The following is a 16,311-nucleotide window of genomic DNA, read 5'->3' on the forward strand; positions in this document are numbered from 1 at the left end:
GGGTTAGAATATGTTACCGTAATGATATCGAGCGAAGCGTTGTGGACACGCGAACATGAGTTCCCGTTGAACGGTGTTGTCCGGTGCTGTGATGATTTGGTCGCCAACCCATAAAAACTTGGCGACGTGCTGATCTGATCCAGTGGCCGTAAAATTGTCGATGGTTTCAGAGTGGAAAGACAAACTCATTTTGCAATTCTAGGGAGTTTTTATAACTTTTCATAATCTAGTGGCTGAGCGATTTATTCGATCAATTTATTTAAGATAACTGAAGCTGCGCATCGTTTGCGCAAAATAAAAACATGACGATCATTAAGACGCTTCATCATAGCTATCGCGAGGCTTGATCAGCTGTAGTAGCCACCTACCCGTATCTGTTTAGAACCGTATTCAGATGAATTGCACGTGGGAAGGGAAGGAAGGCGGTGGACACTTTGGTGTGAGTTTGGTCAAAATGCACAGTTGGCCTCTTTACTAAACTACAGATTCACAGTGGCAGAGACAAATAAAGTAATAAACAGTAAGTACTTTTATAATACCTAGTTGGTTACAGCAAGAGAACTGGTTAACTGCGAGCAACTTCGGTAGCACACTCCAGTTGGCGTTGAGTCCTAGCTGGGTATAACAAAGACTGTGGTGAACTGTGAATACAGGAATTGTCAGACATTGCCGACCGTACAGAACTGTTACATTTGGTTAATATTCAACGAACGTTAACAAACTATGCCAACCATTCTTTACCACGAAACTGCGCGTTGACCAGCGACTTTTGTTGATTTGTAATAAATTGTTGATTTTAGTAACTGAGTGGATGCGTTTGTGGGGCCGATGGCAGACTGGTGTATGCTGTCGTCTCCGCTACCCAGTTTCGAAACAATAAACCTATTTAGGCCTAGAAAAGACTTCGCATCAGACTTTGTCCTATCCCTTTGTCCAGTAAAATTAAAAAGATGTTGTCTATGACAGTTTAGTGCCAAGACGACCGCACTTAACTTGACACTTTAATGACCACATTCTAACTGTTATGGGGAGGTTTGTTTTAATGTAAAACCGTAGGTGGGCAAATGCAGTGCGAAACAGTACGCTGTTTGTGCGTTTGCAAGCTCGTATTAGTGGGTGGCTTGCTCGCTAGCTACAAAACTTAATTGCTATTTGTATTTCAGCTAACGTAACCAGTTGTAAGCATCTTTTTCAAAAATGTGTTTGTTCTCCGGCTAGCTACTGCATCAATTTGCATAAATATTTTCAATGACTGCTTTTAAAGATATCCCTATGTTCCAAAGCAATTTCATAGCCTCGAAGCTGCTGCGTATGCAATCTTTAGTCCGTGCAGCTGTTTGGTGTGTTGCTAATACAACAAATATAGAATGACCCTTTATCAACACAGCCGACGAAGGTCGTCGAGCCACGCAGCTCGATTCTCAGTTCTGTTGTAATGCACTGGCAGTGGAAAAATATATATTTTACCAGTTTGGTCGTTTTGAATGCTTGTACTCTACTTTGCCTAACTGTTATCAATGTATGACGCCTTGTTCGTTTCTGCTCTTCTGTGTTCATTTCAACTCTAGGCTGTATCACACAACAACTTTTGTGTAACGTCATAGCCGTCTTCTGGTTCCTTGCACTCAAAACAAAGGCAGCGTTGCCGTATTGGGAAGAGTTGCGACTATTCCAAGGGCACAGATTGACAGGGGACCTCAAATTGGGCATGGATGGGAAGTGGGGCCCAGTGTGATTTTTCTCCTGCCCGAAATCCCTGGTAGCGCCCCTGCTCGAATGTTTATTCCTTCCATGTGCATCAGTTGTGTACATTTCCTAAAATAAATCTAGTATGCGAATCTTTACAAGCATTGACTTGCACACTAATGGATAATTTCTCAAATAGTTTGCCTAGATTTACTCGATTTAGCTGAGTCAGCAGTCACTTGGCTTGAAAACCTTGTGGGTGCCAGCAACCTCAAGCTTCATAATTGTATCACTCAAGTCCATGCATGTTTTATTTGGATAGGGTTACACCTGCACTGTACAAATTAGTCATGTGGCTTAGCAAGACTGGTATAGTGAAACAATGGTGGCTTTACTTTTTTTAATCCAATGTAATTTATCACAGTCTCACATAGGTGTAATATCTCCCTTAAGTATTCAAATGTTGTCCTGTCTCACTGAGCACTGTTGGGAGAGTGTGTGTTCTTTTAGAGAAGCTATAGGTCTGCAGATATTTCTGATCGGGTTGCCTCAGCATGTTTGTCATAAATATGTCTTGTATGTCTTGTCATTTTTCTGTCACTGGTTGAACTAACACCTGCAGATTTGAGGAAATCTGAAAGCTTGTTTGTTTTATTGTAATTGAGCATCCAGAATAGTTTTTGTATTATTTGTTATTATTTATCTTGTTTGTTCTATACCCTGCTTTTGTGTCAGCAAATGGGATAACTTTAGAATATTGGTTTATAATTTGTTATTTTTCAAAGCATCAGCCTATTTCAATAAATCTTCGGTACAAAATCATGGCTACTTGTGCAGTCAGTGAGTGCCTGACAGCCAGTAAAATAAGTGGAATCAGCTGTCCATAAGAACATTGCTAAATACATCTTTCAAAATTGCTCAGTGTTTGTGGATGAAAAATGGTTTGTTTAAATGGGCCATTCCTTATGCAGTAGGGATTTAGCATTCGTCACAAAGTATTGCAAAATGACTAGCTTTAGCGTTTTTAGATGCATGGGTAATTGACCTCCATGAGGTAAATGTTCCTGTGTACCAAAGCCCTTTTGGTTGTTTTCCCTCAATACTGCCACCAGGGGGCACTCTACGCTAACTTCTTGGACTTTGTTTAATTTCGTTGCCTGGCACTGCAGGTACAGTATCCGAGGGGAGTATGGTCTGCACTGTTGTCTCTTGAGAAAATATTCAGCATGCACTTTTCTCTGTTTCCCTGAAGTACTTGGTCCTGAACAGACCTGGGTGAAAAAGGTCATTGTTTTGGATTCAAATACTTTTCCACACTTTACTGAGCTTATCTGGTGTCTTGGAACTCAAAGTACAAACTGCCTTCTGGTCCTCTTGGTTGGTTCAGTTGCATCAGACAAGATCAGTTGAGCGCAGAAAAGTATTTGAAGAATAAGACTCTGTAGTCACCGCCAGTCACAGCACACTCCAGCAGTGGCATTTTGCTAACCTGTGCTCATGTTCGAGCTTCAACTTGTCTTGTTTAATTTATACAAGCCAGTTAGCTTGGTGATTGGATGACCATTAAGTGGCAGCTGACCTTCCGAATGGATTACATGAGGAAATACAGCATTCATTTTTTTTAAAGAGCTCTGCACTTATCTCTTCAGTGGCCATGCTCAAATCCAATTCAAGCATGTTGCGGTCATTTGATAATGTTCAGTTGCTTTGCCGGAGTATAATCTGCTCCCATTAGGGTTTTCAGTGTCAACATATGTAGGTAGCAATTTGCTTTTGGGTTTGGTCATGATGCCTTGCACAAAAGTACTACTACTTCTGAAGTTAGTATAATCCATGACCGGGTTTTAAAAAGATCTTGGGTAGGATTATACGGTGCATCTGCTTGGTTCTTTTGAAATGTGAGACCCCAGCCAGGCTGTTTTTCCTCACTCTCAGTGCATATGGCTCATTATGTCTCCAGCTGTTTTACTCTCTGTCTGAAAACACAGCCGTGTCACAGCCAATCCTAAAGGTGTAATCGCAAGTGTGCTGGGGCTCCAGCCGAGCCACAATCCCATAACTCAAGGGCGCTCTCGAGCCGGAGCATGTAGCGTAACCGAATCCGATGAGCTCTGAATCAGCCATTACTCAGCCGTTGTTGCCCGACTCATCTCTTGGAAGAGACGGGCGCGTTCTGTTTTGTGCACAACTCGGCTTAACCTGACTGCAAACGAGCCTCTTTGCTCTCAGCCCCCTTGCAGCTGCTCTTTAGGTGCTTCTCTGTTGCTATGTATTGTAAATGAGATGGGTCTTGTTCTGGAGTCTGAAGTGGCTAGTTCATTTTCCGCAGACAAATTCTCACCTCAGCTGAACTGGGCCGGCGTGCCCTTGTGCCTACGCACAGATTGTGGCAGGTGTGCTTTTCTGCTGTGGTAAGAGGTTGCTTTTCAAGGGATACATTTTTTTCTGGGTTTTTATTTATTTTTTTCAAGGGGAGCAGGCAGTTAGTCCTCTGTATTTTTCTCTTTATTGAGATATGGGAAAGCAGAGCGCTTAACAGATAGATGGAAATAAAGTGCTATTGCTGGGAAGCAAATCCCAGTAACACAAATACTTTTACGTGAATGCCTTTTATTTGAAGGATTTTGCCAGAATAAACCTGGATTGTCACCCTCTAGCCTAGATTTGGAGCTAGTCTCTCTCTTTTTTTTTTTCTTCCTGTTCTGTATTCTCTTCCAGATTCAGTTGTGTAAAACGGGTTCGTTGGCCTTGGTGAATTGATGCCTGTGGCACTTGTAATTTGTAAAGGAAAAACTAAACCACTGCAGAAAAGCTTTTGTGACACTCACTTCCTTTCCCCAGGTGCAGTGGTGAAGGCCCAGGTGAAACTATGCTGAGGTTCCGCATTTTTCTCCCGCTCATGGCTCCCGTGCTGGCCGTGATTGGCTGGTGGTGGTACACCTCACGTAAGAAAAAGGAAATGGCTGCCCCGGAGGACAGGGAGGGCACAGCTGTACACGAGGCCCTGAATGGCATGGTGGAGACCAGAAGGGCCGGACTGAAGGTGGGGGAGGGGAACACTAGCGGGTTAGAGGAGAACCCCATTCTGTTAGCTACAGCTGAGATGCTCAGCACATCTCCAGTCATCGAGACACAAGGGAGGGTGGACACGTCCTCTCTCGCCCACCACAGGAGCTTTGCAACACATCTAGACGCTGTCTGCTTGGAGTCCTCTGCGCAGGGGATGCCTGAGGAACAGGCCACCCCACACTTGTCAAACTTTAGTGGTGACAAGGCGGAGGAAGTGGAGACCAGAGCAAGTGCGTGGCTGCCCCTTCCTGATGATGAGCAGGTCGCTGAGGACTCTGAATCTGGCACCAGGGAAGAGCTTGCGGTTGAGCCTGCTGTGGTGACTGAGGAAAAGCAGACTTTGGTTCAGCCTCCTTCTCACTCACCTGGCACCGTAATCAGCCTGGTATCTGCTGAGCTCACAGAAGCAGCCGGCCCCAAACTGGAGACGGACAAAGACATGGAGCCTGAGAGTGTCCCTGTGCCTTTCCTTGATAACCTGTCTGTTGTAAAAGACCAAATCTCCCAAAGCACTCCAGAAGCCCTTTGCCCCGAAGTAGTCACAGCTACCTATCATGTCCCGACCATACTAGCCCCTTTATCTGACATGGAGGCAGAGGGGCCACCCCAGCAGAATAGTTATGGGGTTCCTTTGCAGAGGGACCTGGCTTTGGATCCAGCCGCAATGGAGAGCAATGGGCTGGCTGCCAGTCTGAACCGTGAGCTAATCACCTTGGAAACCCAGGAGAAACTGGTGGACAGGCTGTGTGACATTGCTGAAGAGGTTAATGGGAGGTCATCGCATCCAAGCAACGACTTTCCTCTGTCTAGTGAGCCACAGTGTACTGTAGGCCAAGTAGTGCAGGACATTATCCAGACATCCAAGGAGGTGCTCTGCCTTTCGGAGGAGGGCCGGTTGGAAGACCTAACGGAGCAGATGTCAAATGAGATGCGGCCTCCTGTGAATGACTGTTCACAATTGGTGAGGAATGAGGTGATGCCTCATGCCTGCATTGCACCTCCTGCCGGGGAGCAGGTGGAGGAGGACCGCAGCAGTGGAATTGAGAGGGGACAAAAGAACTTCGTCCCAGAAGACTCTCCTTCCAGTCTGGGTGAACCCCAGACTGTCACAAGAACAGATGATTATGGGTGCAGCACAGGCCAGTTGGAGAGCACAGGAGAAGATGATGACCGGACGCTATCAGATCAGAGTAGAAGCTGTATCTCCTCTACACAAACTGGGACATCCTCTGTAGCTCCAGAACAGGCTGAACAGGAAGACGATCACACATCCAACAGGATGCAGGATCTTCTGCAGGATGGTCCCTTTCCAGAGGTACTGTCTCAGACCCCTGGGGGAGAGGGCTCCCAAGATGGCTGCTCAGGTCCTCCCTTCCAGGAGGTGGTGGTGGATGATGCCACCAGTCACAGCAGAACGGTGGGTCTGCAAAAAAGCCTCTGCCCAGAAGACTCACTGGGTGAACCCCAGACCGATGATGCCACAGGAACAGAGGACTCTGGGCGCCACACAGGCCAATTGGAGGGCCCACTGGTCTACCAAAGTGAGAGCACCGGGGTAGTGTTTGACTGGAAACAATCAGATGAGAGTAGCAGCTGTGTCCTCAATACACAAACTGAGATGCCGTGCACAGCTCCAGACCAGGTGGAGCAGGAAGATAACCTCACATCGGACCGGATGCAGCATCTTCTGCAGGAACATTCTTATTCAGAGGCACCTGCCCAGGCCCCTGGGGAGGAGGCCTCCCAAAATGTCAGTTTGAGTCCTCCTGTCCAGGAGATGGTGGCAGATAATGCCACCAGTCACAGCAGAATGACTAGTCTGCAAAAAAGCCCCAGTCCAGGAGCCACACCCTTGAGTCAGAACAAACTCTACAAAGAGGATCTCATAGGAGTAGAGGAATCTGGAAGCAGCACTTGTCAGTCAGGGGACGGGGCAGAGGCAAGTAGTCCAGATCACATCCCCTCCTCCGCAGTGCCGAAGCCAAACCTGATGGCCTCGTCACAAGCCTCAGACGGGCGCAAGCACAGTCCAGCGAGGAAGTCTGAACCCTCCTTGGAGGAGGCTCACAAGGGCATAGTCTGCAGGGATGAGCGGGGCAATGACGCAGACCTACGGAAAGGAAGTCACATAGTAAGCAAGATGGAGGAAGATCACTCTGGAGGTGAGTCCCTGCAGACCGGCTTTGGAGATTACGCTTTGCACATTCTCATTCAGTTTCAGTTTAACACACTCCTTTGCAAGAGCTTATCTGCAAATCTCTTGTGCATGCCTCCTGTTTAAGTGGATAAGACACTGAAAATTACTTGCTTTAAATCTTTTGTTTTCATGATATTAGCCATAATTAATCGTTTAAAGCGTAACTAAATTGGGGATGAAATGATAACAAATGGCCTCCATCTTAAAATCTGGAGTGAAGACTGCCACAGTATCAAAGTAATGAAAACATCAGGTATAGGACTCAGTGTGATGTACATACAGTATAGGTTTTGAATGCATAGGTTTTTACAGCTTGTGTGTTATCCATGTTTTGTATGATATTTCCAGTGCCACTTGAGAGAGAACCATTGACTCGTGACCGGTTAGAATCACATAAGTTAATACTGTGTAAATTACTGCTCATTAGTAAATGTATTAATTTTATGAGGTGCATGGCATGTGATCTGCCAAGATGTACTTTTGTTATTGTAACTATTAGGGAAAGTTGTGATGAACAGATGAGCTCTGTGAATTGTCTTGTGAAAAAGATTAATGCTGCATCGATTACACACAGTAAGCACCTCTCTTGTAGCTCATATCTTAAGAACTATGATCCCGCTCAATGTGAATTTCTGCAGTCCACTGCAGATATGACATCTATTAAATGTGTGACTGATGTCAGGAAGTAGCAGCAAGTATTTTGGGCTGACCTTATAATCTAGCTCAGTCGTGCTGTCAGCCTACTGTGCGCCCACACACACACACACACACACACACACACACACACACCTCCACTCTCTGTAGAGGTATTTTGTAACCAAGCTATTTTCATCACTTGAGGCAAAGGGAAACTCTTTGTTATTCTTGGCAAGCGAATAAAGCCAAGAGACTGTGTAACACATGTATCCGTTTTCATGAAGCCATTTAGTACTTGATGGTTTCAGATTTGCCGCAGCGCTGAACTAAGTGCATCTTGTCTGTTTGCGCGTAAATTGAGATGGGAATGCGCTGGAGGAGTTGTGGCAGGCCCTCCCTGCTAGCTTCTGTGCCAAGCGTTTGAACAGAATAATAGGCAATCCGTATATTTCACCTGACGTCTAACGTCAGCTGCCCCGGCATCCCTCACCCTCTGAGGTCTGCGCAACTAATCGGATGCCGAAAGAATGTGATGTACAGGGTAGACTGCTTATAGTTGTGTTGCTATTTTAGTGTGAAAGGTGTCTTTCTGAATGCGTATGATGTAGATTTTGGCATGTCGGGGAGGTATGCTGTAGTCTGTGTCTGGTAGCTGTCAGGTTTGGCAGCATGCCTCTGAACGTCATTCGAGAGCACTGTAAAATCCTGCTGTGATGAGGACTAGGGAGCTGGGGGTATTTCACAGAACGCATTACTTGGTTAGCTGGACTACTGTGCTGAATAAAATCTGGAACTGCTCTTTTTACTTCAGTCCGTGTTCCATTTTTGTGAGGGTTCCGGGTTTTACGGAGTTATCCATCTCCATAATCCTGCTTTGTTAGACAATGCCCTGGAAGACTGGTCTTGGTGTTTTAATAATAAAAAACCAATAAGTTATGCCAAGAGTGCATAGCAGTAAGCTTCAGGCTTGAATTTCTTCATATGAGAAGTTATTAAAAACAAGTGACTTGGATAGATTATGCAAGTGATTTGTCAAATCCTGAATGTTTGAGGTTTTTATTAGTTTGTGGCTTTTGTCTGATTGTAGAGCTCTCCTCAGTGGCCTTGCACGGTGACCCTGTGATTGGTCGGTATGCGAGTGTGGATGACCGAAAGCTGCCTGATGAGAGCAGCAGCTGTATCCTCAGTGCAGCAACTCTAGAGATGCCTGACCAGGCCCAACCGAAAGATGAGCACATATCCATCAGGATTCAGCATCTTTCGCTGGAGGGTCCCATTTCAGCGGCGTCCACAGAGGTTTCTGGGAATGATGCGTCCCAAAATGGCCCTGTCCAGGAGGCAAAAAACCCCAGCCCAGAAACCACGCTCTCAAGTCCAGATGAACCCCAGATATTGGAGGATGTCACAGGAACAGAGAATTCTGGGTGCAGCATGTCCCAGTCAGAAGCTGGGGCGAGCAGCCAGGACCATGTGCCCTCCACAGCACTGTCATGCGCAGAGACTGAGCAGAAGGAGGGCCACATGCTGATTTCAGCCACTTCACAAGGCTTAAAAGAGCAGGGCATGGGTCCGGAGTGGAAGTCTGAACCCTCCTTGGAGGAGGGTCAGCAGGCCACTCTCCCCGGCGGCGAGGGGGGCAACGACACGGACCTCCAGAACGGAAGTCTTGAGGTGATCGTGGCGGAGGCGGCTCTCTCTGGAGGTGGAGGTGAGTCCTGGAGGCACTGGAGCACATTTAATCTCCCTGGAGCAGAGTACTGAGCGTTAGACACTGCACTCAGCATTTTAAATCTACTGGAGCTTTTCTCTTCATATAAACTATCCATTCTGAAGGAACGGAATAGGATACCTTTTGCATCCATGCTCATAGATGTATGAATCGCATGTTAAGGCAATTCATTGCCTTGTCAGCGGATGGGAGTCGAGCTTACTGGGGGTCATCGCACCATCTGCCATTAGACTTGTGTGTGTTTTTGTCGTTTCCAAGATTCTGAGGTTAGCAGCGGCTGTCCGTCGGGCACGACTGAAGGCCCAGATAGCAGTGGCCCATCCACGTGCCCGCAGATCTGGGATCTCACCGTCTGGGAGATACAGGTGCCAAAGGTCAGCATATATGTGCTCCATTTTGGAAAATGGTTCAGCTGGTAAAGCCTGTTGGGTTGTTATTGCATGTGTTGAGTTGGACTATCACATACACAGAAGGCCATAACCAAAACTGCCAGGGTTTGGAATAAAAGGGCAGTTTCCTGTTATTTTTCCTGTTTTGTTGGCAGTGACTCTGCTTTAGTCTGTCAAATCTGGAATCCTCAAAACACCAGAGCCTGCTGAAACCGTGCCATCAGAATGTCTCAAGCTTGCATCATTTTTATTACCTTCCATTCCTCCATATTGCCAGCAGGTGTCCCTGCTGCCCTCATATTGGAAACGAGCAGTCGGATGATTTAATCAACATGTGCATAATTTGTGTAAAATTACAATTAAACCAATTAAGCCAGCTGTAAAAACAGCAGGGCTGTCAAAAACTAAATAAAATTGCTTTGACAGAACATTTAGAACAATATCCATCAGGATGGTTGCATGTGTTTTATGCAATTAGTTTTGAGATTGCTTATATTATACACACAAGGCGCCAGTAGACATCTGAAATGAAAACATTTAAAGACCCCACGCAGTGCTGAGCCACACCAGCCCTAACTGATCCAGATTTAGGGAATTTACGACACGTTTTGGACCTCACACCAGCTGCAAAGTTCCTAAGGTCGGTGTCCTTCAAGTGTTTGTTTTTCCAGGCCTGAAAAATGGAAGTGCCTTGTGTACTATACGGTTACTTTCTCTACCCAAAATTTGGAATGACCATGTGGCGTTTCTTTAAGGTAAGGGAATAGGCTGTGAATACTACAAGTGTGTATAAGACTTTCAAAGAACAGCTGAAGACTTTCAAAGACAGGTCCCCTGCTGAAGTCAATTCCCCGAACATGCAGCGATGACCTTCTCCTGCCCAAAATAAGGTTTCTCGGGGCAGTTTTGCTAACCTTGCGTTCCCTTTCTCCAAACAGCTGCTTGTGGGGAGATTAATTGGGAAGCGGGGACGATATGTGAGCTTCCTGAAACAAAAGTCCGGAGCGAAGATCCATATTTCCCCAAGGCTTTACGCTCAGGAGTTTCAGATATGTCACATAGAAGGTGAGGGGTCTCTGACTAATGTAACATGAGCTTAGTGGGCGCTGCCCGTTACTCCACTACTGTGTCTGTTCATCTCTCTCATGCATTTTTACTTATTGAAATTTTTATTTGAATTACTTCCACCAACACTTGACTGTTCAAATGGTGTCTTAATGGTGCTAGGGTAGCCAGGGTTGGTACCGCACCTTCCATAGTGTATATTGGTTGTTGGTTGTTGGGCTGAGGTTGGCAGCCTCTCAAATGGTGCATTAAGTGTGGTGGAGTGGTGTGTTTGCATACATGTGGCCTCGTGTAGAGGTTATAATTGTTGAACTGTTATTGTATAAATCTCATGTGTTTTATCTGGATCCATTTTCACCTGTAGGGACGAAGCAGCAAGTGCACAAAGCATTGGGGCTGATTAAGAAGAAGTTTGAAGATCTGGATCTTGGCAATGTCTACTCACCTCCTGCATCCAAACTTCCTTCCTTGCCCATAACGTCCTGGGTAAGTCGGGCTGAGGCCTCTCAATTTGGGCATGTCTGCGGGACAGGGGTGGGCAGAGCTGAGAATGAAGGGTGGTCTCTCTCCTTCAGCTGCTGCTTCCCGACAAGGCGCTGGTGGATGTTACCGTGGTGAAGGTTGTGTCGGCGAGTCGCGTGTTCGTCCAGCAGCCAAACCACCCATCTTACCCGGCGCTGAGCGCGCTCAATGAGGACATGCGCCTGTGCTACTCTCAGCCTGCGCCTGGTCTACCCTCCCCCACTGAGGGTGAGTATGCCTCCCTGTCCCCGGTGCTTCGCTCTGACTGTTCGTCTCTCTCTGCGTGTCTGACTGTTCGTCTCTCTCTGCGTGTCTGACTGTTCGTCTCTCTCTGCGTGTCTGACTGTTCGTCTCTCTCTGCGTCTCTGACTGTTCGTCTCTCTCTGCGTCTCTGACTGTTCGTCTCTCTCTGCGTCTCTGACTGTTCGTCTCTTTGCGTCTCTGACTGTTCGTCTCTTTGCGTCTCTGACTGTTCGTCTCTTTGCGTCTCTGACTTCGTCTCTGCGTGTCTGACTGTTCGTCTCTCTCTGCGTGTCTGACTGTTCGTCTCTCTCTGCGTGTCTGACTGTTCGTCTCTCTCTGCGTGTCTGACTGTTCGTCTCTCTGCGTGTCTGACTGTTCGTCTCTCTCTGCGTCTGACTGTTCGTCTCTTTCTTTCCATCTTTATCTGTGGCTGTGTTCAGTGAGCACGTGTGCGCACACGTGGTGGTTTGTGTCATAAAGCCGTTCTTTTCTCAGCCGGCGTCATCTGTGCTGCTCCTGGGACAGACGGGGCGTGGTGGCGGGCGCAGGTCATATCCTTCCACAAAGACTGCGACGAGGCAGAGATCCGATATGTGGACTACGGCGGCTACCATAGAGTGAAGATGGGCACCCTGCACCAGATAAGGTGTGCTAGAGCCTCCTCACACCTCCTCCTCACTGCGAGAGGACACTGCTTCACCTTTCAAATGTAATGGTGCTCTTTCAGTGGTGCTCTGTGGCAGCCTGTTAAACCCTCTCACTGCGTTTTTACAGGTCAGACTTTGTGACATTACCGTTCCAAGGAGCCGAGGCGGTATTAAGCAACCTGCATCCATTACCAGGTACTGGATTCCTTCATTTGCACTGTATTCCTTTTTCTAACTCGGTTCGCTGTTGTATTTCCTTTTCCAAAATAGCAGAACGTGAAGCTGTGTGGACACTTCTCTGCTGACGTTAGGTGGGTTCAACTGCCAGCGAGTCGTCCTCGACTTAATAAAATCCTTTTCCTGCTGCAGGAGAAGATGGGTTTTCAGCGGAAGCGAGTGCCGTGCTTGAGGAGATGACAAGAGGGGCCCCTCTGCTCGTGCAGGTATGGCAACGGTGTGACTGAAGCTCCTTTTCAAAACCAATAAATGCACATCCCTAGACAAGTGGCTCAGAGAAGAGTGCTCACTGACAGTACTCTCTCCTTTCCAGGTGACCAGCTACAGCGACAGCGGCATTCCTTTCATAGAGATGTGGAAGGTGGTCAAGGAGGAGGTATTTCTTTGTGTGGCAGTCTGAACGCCTGGCGGGACTCGCTGTTAGAGCAGCGGATGTCTTCACACGCAAGTGAATCGAGTGCTTTCAAAGCCGCTGATGTCTGTGCTGCAGAGATCAGGACCGTCTCGCTACCTTGAGCCGATTTATATAAACACTAATGGAACCAACTCAAATACATATTTTGAAACGGAGTAGACTGTAGATATTGCTGGTCAAATTGTAATGACATTGTAACATATTTTCGGCCCCGAGTTAAACATAGGACTTTGCAACAAACAAAGATGAAACCTACTGGCGCTGGCAGAAAAGATTTTTGTTCCGCTTCAGAGGAACTCAGTCACGCTTGCTAGTCCCATTTTTCTTGTCTTCAGACCCTTAATGCTGAACCAGAGCATTTGACAGAAAAGGCTCTATGCATTAAAAAGTGAAGTGCAGGAACGCAATCAAATCAAGGTGATTAAGCTGTGGCATATGAATACATTGGGACTGGAGAGTACAAGTGTGAGCCTGATTTGAATGCACTCATCTACACCTCATCTGAGGTGATTGTACCTTGATTTTTTATTTTCAAGATCTTTTTTTTTTTCTTAAAGATTAGTGCGGTTTGTTGAATCGGTTAGTGACGCGACTGCGGTCGAATTTCAGCGCTTTGCCATGAAAAGCCACCTCCCCTGATATCTAGCGTCAGGGTGGCTGAGAGATGAAGTTGTCATCAAGTGTCTTTTGTTTAAATGCACTGATTAGGGCGAAGTGCTGTGAGCTGCCCTAAGAGTTCCCTGTGAACAGTTTTGTTCTGCGTCCAACCAGTTCCTCCATGTTTCTTCTCGTCCCCCAGCTGGTGTCTGTGAACCGCACTCTGGTGGATCGTGGACTCGCCTCTTGGCTGGAAAGCTTCTGAGTGCCGCCCAAAATGGACATCACGCACAACTGACCAATGACCTGCATCGTTTCCCACAGGCCCCTCCCTCTTTCTTTTCTAGCCACTTCATGTTGGAGTTTAGCCTTGACCTGTTGACTGGTTTTTATTAGCCACAGATGTTACAAGCCTGATTTTGCTATATGTTCCCCTCTTTTGGAAGTTGTTTTTAAAACTCTTAAGCGAAATTAAATTGCGAAGATTTGAAAGTCAGCATTCTGTATGTCAATAAGGCCGTTTCCTTCCTACACTGAACAGTCTCAGAAATGGAAAAGGCCAGAATAATGTGTGTGTTTCTTGTAAATGTAAAGATATTGTAGGATTTAATAAAGATTGTCAAGATTTCCATATCACTTGACATTTATTTTTCTGCTGTCCTCTCACAATAGATCGTGGAAAATCAGGCTTTGGAGGTACAACTATTAAAAAGAAAAAAAATGCATTGAGAAATTGAATTGGTTCTCTTGCTGTATTAGACTTGCTGTGTATCATTGATCGACATGGTTTTCTGTAAGAATTGGCCCTTGGTATGAATGAGAGATATTTTAAACGATTAAATATTTCTCACTCAATGTCCACTTATCAAGGCTTGAGCTTCATGTACATGGTGTATTTGTGCCAGCCCACAGCAGTGACCTGTTGAAAATACAGGGCTGCCAAATTCTGAATAATGATTTGGCGCTCCAAAGTGAGGTCAGAGTTAAAGAAATCTGTTTATTTTACATTCCGTTGACGAAGTTTTTGTACCTTCTGTAAAATACAATGGTGTGGCTGAATTATTTATTTCCTGCCACAATGTCCTTCAGCTGAATCCCCTGCTCACTGCCAGTGTTGTGGACACATTTTTTAGAGCAGGGGTGCACAACTCCAGTCCTGGAGGGCCGGTCTGCGAGCTGTGATCTGCAAGCTGGTTTTTGTTCCAACCAATTACCTGAATTTATTTTTTCTGACTGCTCTAGAAATTGTGTTGGTTCACTTCTGTACTTGAGCACAGTAAAATCTTTAGGACACAGTAGCAGACACTTTAGCTGGTGCATATAAAAATGTCAGATCAAGATATAATTAATGGTACAACAGGTAAGATTGTTACAAGACCAATGTAAATCCATTCCTATCATTGAAAAAGGCTCACTGACACGTTGATTCACCCATTACATTACATTAATGGCATTTGGCAGACGCTCTTATCCAGAGTGACGTACAACAAAGTGCAAAGTGCGTACCTATAACCAGGGATAAGTGCGCTGGAAGCACCAATGTTTAGAATTTGATGCGAGCATGACAGGCAGCCAGTGGAGGGAAGTAAGCAGAGGAGTGACATGAGGTTGAAGACCAGACCAGCTGCTGCATTCTGGATAAGTTGGAGGGGTCTGATGGCAGACGCTGGGAGGCCAGCCAAGAGGGAGTTGCAGTAGTCCAGGCGGGACAAAACCATCGCTTGGACCAGGAGCTGGGTTGAGTAGGGGGTGAGAAAGGGGCGGATTCTCCGGATATTGTATAGGAAGAAACCTGCATGACCGGGTCACCGCCGCAATGTTCTCAGAGAGGTCTGCTGTCCATCACCACGCCGAGGTTCCTTGCACAGGGTGATGGCGTCAGTGAGGTATCCCCTCGGGAAATGGAGAGATCCAGATGGGCAATGGTAATAGCAGGAATGAATATCATTTCAAGTCTTATCTGGGTTGAGATTTAGATGGTGGTTGTCCATCCAGCTCTGGATGTCACTCAGGATGTTTCTCCCCCTCTGCCTGTGTTTATATTCGGGTTTCAAAATATGCAGTTGACAGGCCGGCACTCAAACTTTTGGATCAAAACTTCTTATAGCTGTATAATAATTCAAGCTCATTGGTTGAAAATTGGTTCTAATTGCCACAGCCAATGCCGTGACAACATCAGCGTGTTCACAGAGAAGGGGTGGGATAAACAGTGTTGTGGTTTGAGCGTGTTTGTTGCTGCAATTCCTCTCTTGACCATTAGAAGTCCAAAATTACCTATTGAATGGTAAATGGTTGGCATTTATATAGCGCCTTTATCCAAAGGGCTGTACAATTGATGCTTCTCATTCACCCATTCATACACACACTCACACACTGACACACTGACGGCAATTGGCTGCCATGCAAGGTGCCGATCAGCTCATCAGGAGCATTTGGGGGTTAGGTGTCTTGCTCAGAGACACTTCGACACAGCCCGGGCAGGGGATCGAACCAGCAACCCTCCGACTGCCGGACAACTGCTCTTACTGCCTGAGCCATGTCGCCCCTGTGTACTGTGTAACGGTGAAGTTGGCACAAAATCCTGAAGTGGTTCAGCCCTTGCAGTGCACCCCTGGTTTAGAGCCAGTGCAGGGCCAGTTTTATAATACACCATGATTCCTGCATAAGAGGACAGAAAACTGCCATAAGTTCCAATCCTCGGGGCTTGGATTTCTCTAGAAATTCAGAAACCTAGACATCTCAATGGATGTGTTTTTTTTCTGTTGGAGACCACAAAAAAACAACAAAAAAAGAAAGAAAACTAAGACAAGCTGTTTTTTCACACTAAATTGCTTGTGCAACAAAGTTAGCCTTAAGTAATCAACTTGTCTGAAGTTGTT

At 46.2% G+C, this 16,311-nt stretch overlaps 1 protein-coding gene across 2 annotated transcripts; it reads left to right on the top strand.

Moving 5' to 3' along the window:
- The first annotated feature begins 339 nt into the window (after positions 1-339).
- On the top strand, positions 340-14,065 carry LOC133134121 (uncharacterized). Of its 2 annotated transcripts, none has more exons than XM_061250553.1 (12): positions 340-520; positions 4,528-6,917; positions 8,676-9,296; positions 9,576-9,691; positions 10,645-10,771; positions 11,136-11,257; positions 11,347-11,521; positions 12,032-12,182; positions 12,311-12,378; positions 12,553-12,626; positions 12,734-12,796; positions 13,635-14,065. In XM_061250553.1, the coding sequence occupies exons 2-12, from the start codon at positions 4,556-4,558 to the stop codon at positions 13,695-13,697; spliced, it is 3,942 nt and encodes a 1,313-aa protein (XP_061106537.1). In that variant the 5' UTR covers positions 340-520; positions 4,528-4,555; the 3' UTR covers positions 13,698-14,065. The 2 variants fall into 2 exon arrangements, with proteins under 2 accessions (XP_061106537.1, XP_061106538.1); XM_061250554.1 differs by having other exon boundaries at positions 374-439.
- The last annotated feature ends 2,246 nt before the right edge of the window (positions 14,066-16,311 follow it).

This window comes from Conger conger, chromosome 7 (genome assembly GCF_963514075.1).
Source record: "Conger conger chromosome 7, fConCon1.1, whole genome shotgun sequence".
NCBI classification, from domain to species: domain Eukaryota; kingdom Metazoa; phylum Chordata; class Actinopteri; order Anguilliformes; family Congridae; genus Conger; species Conger conger.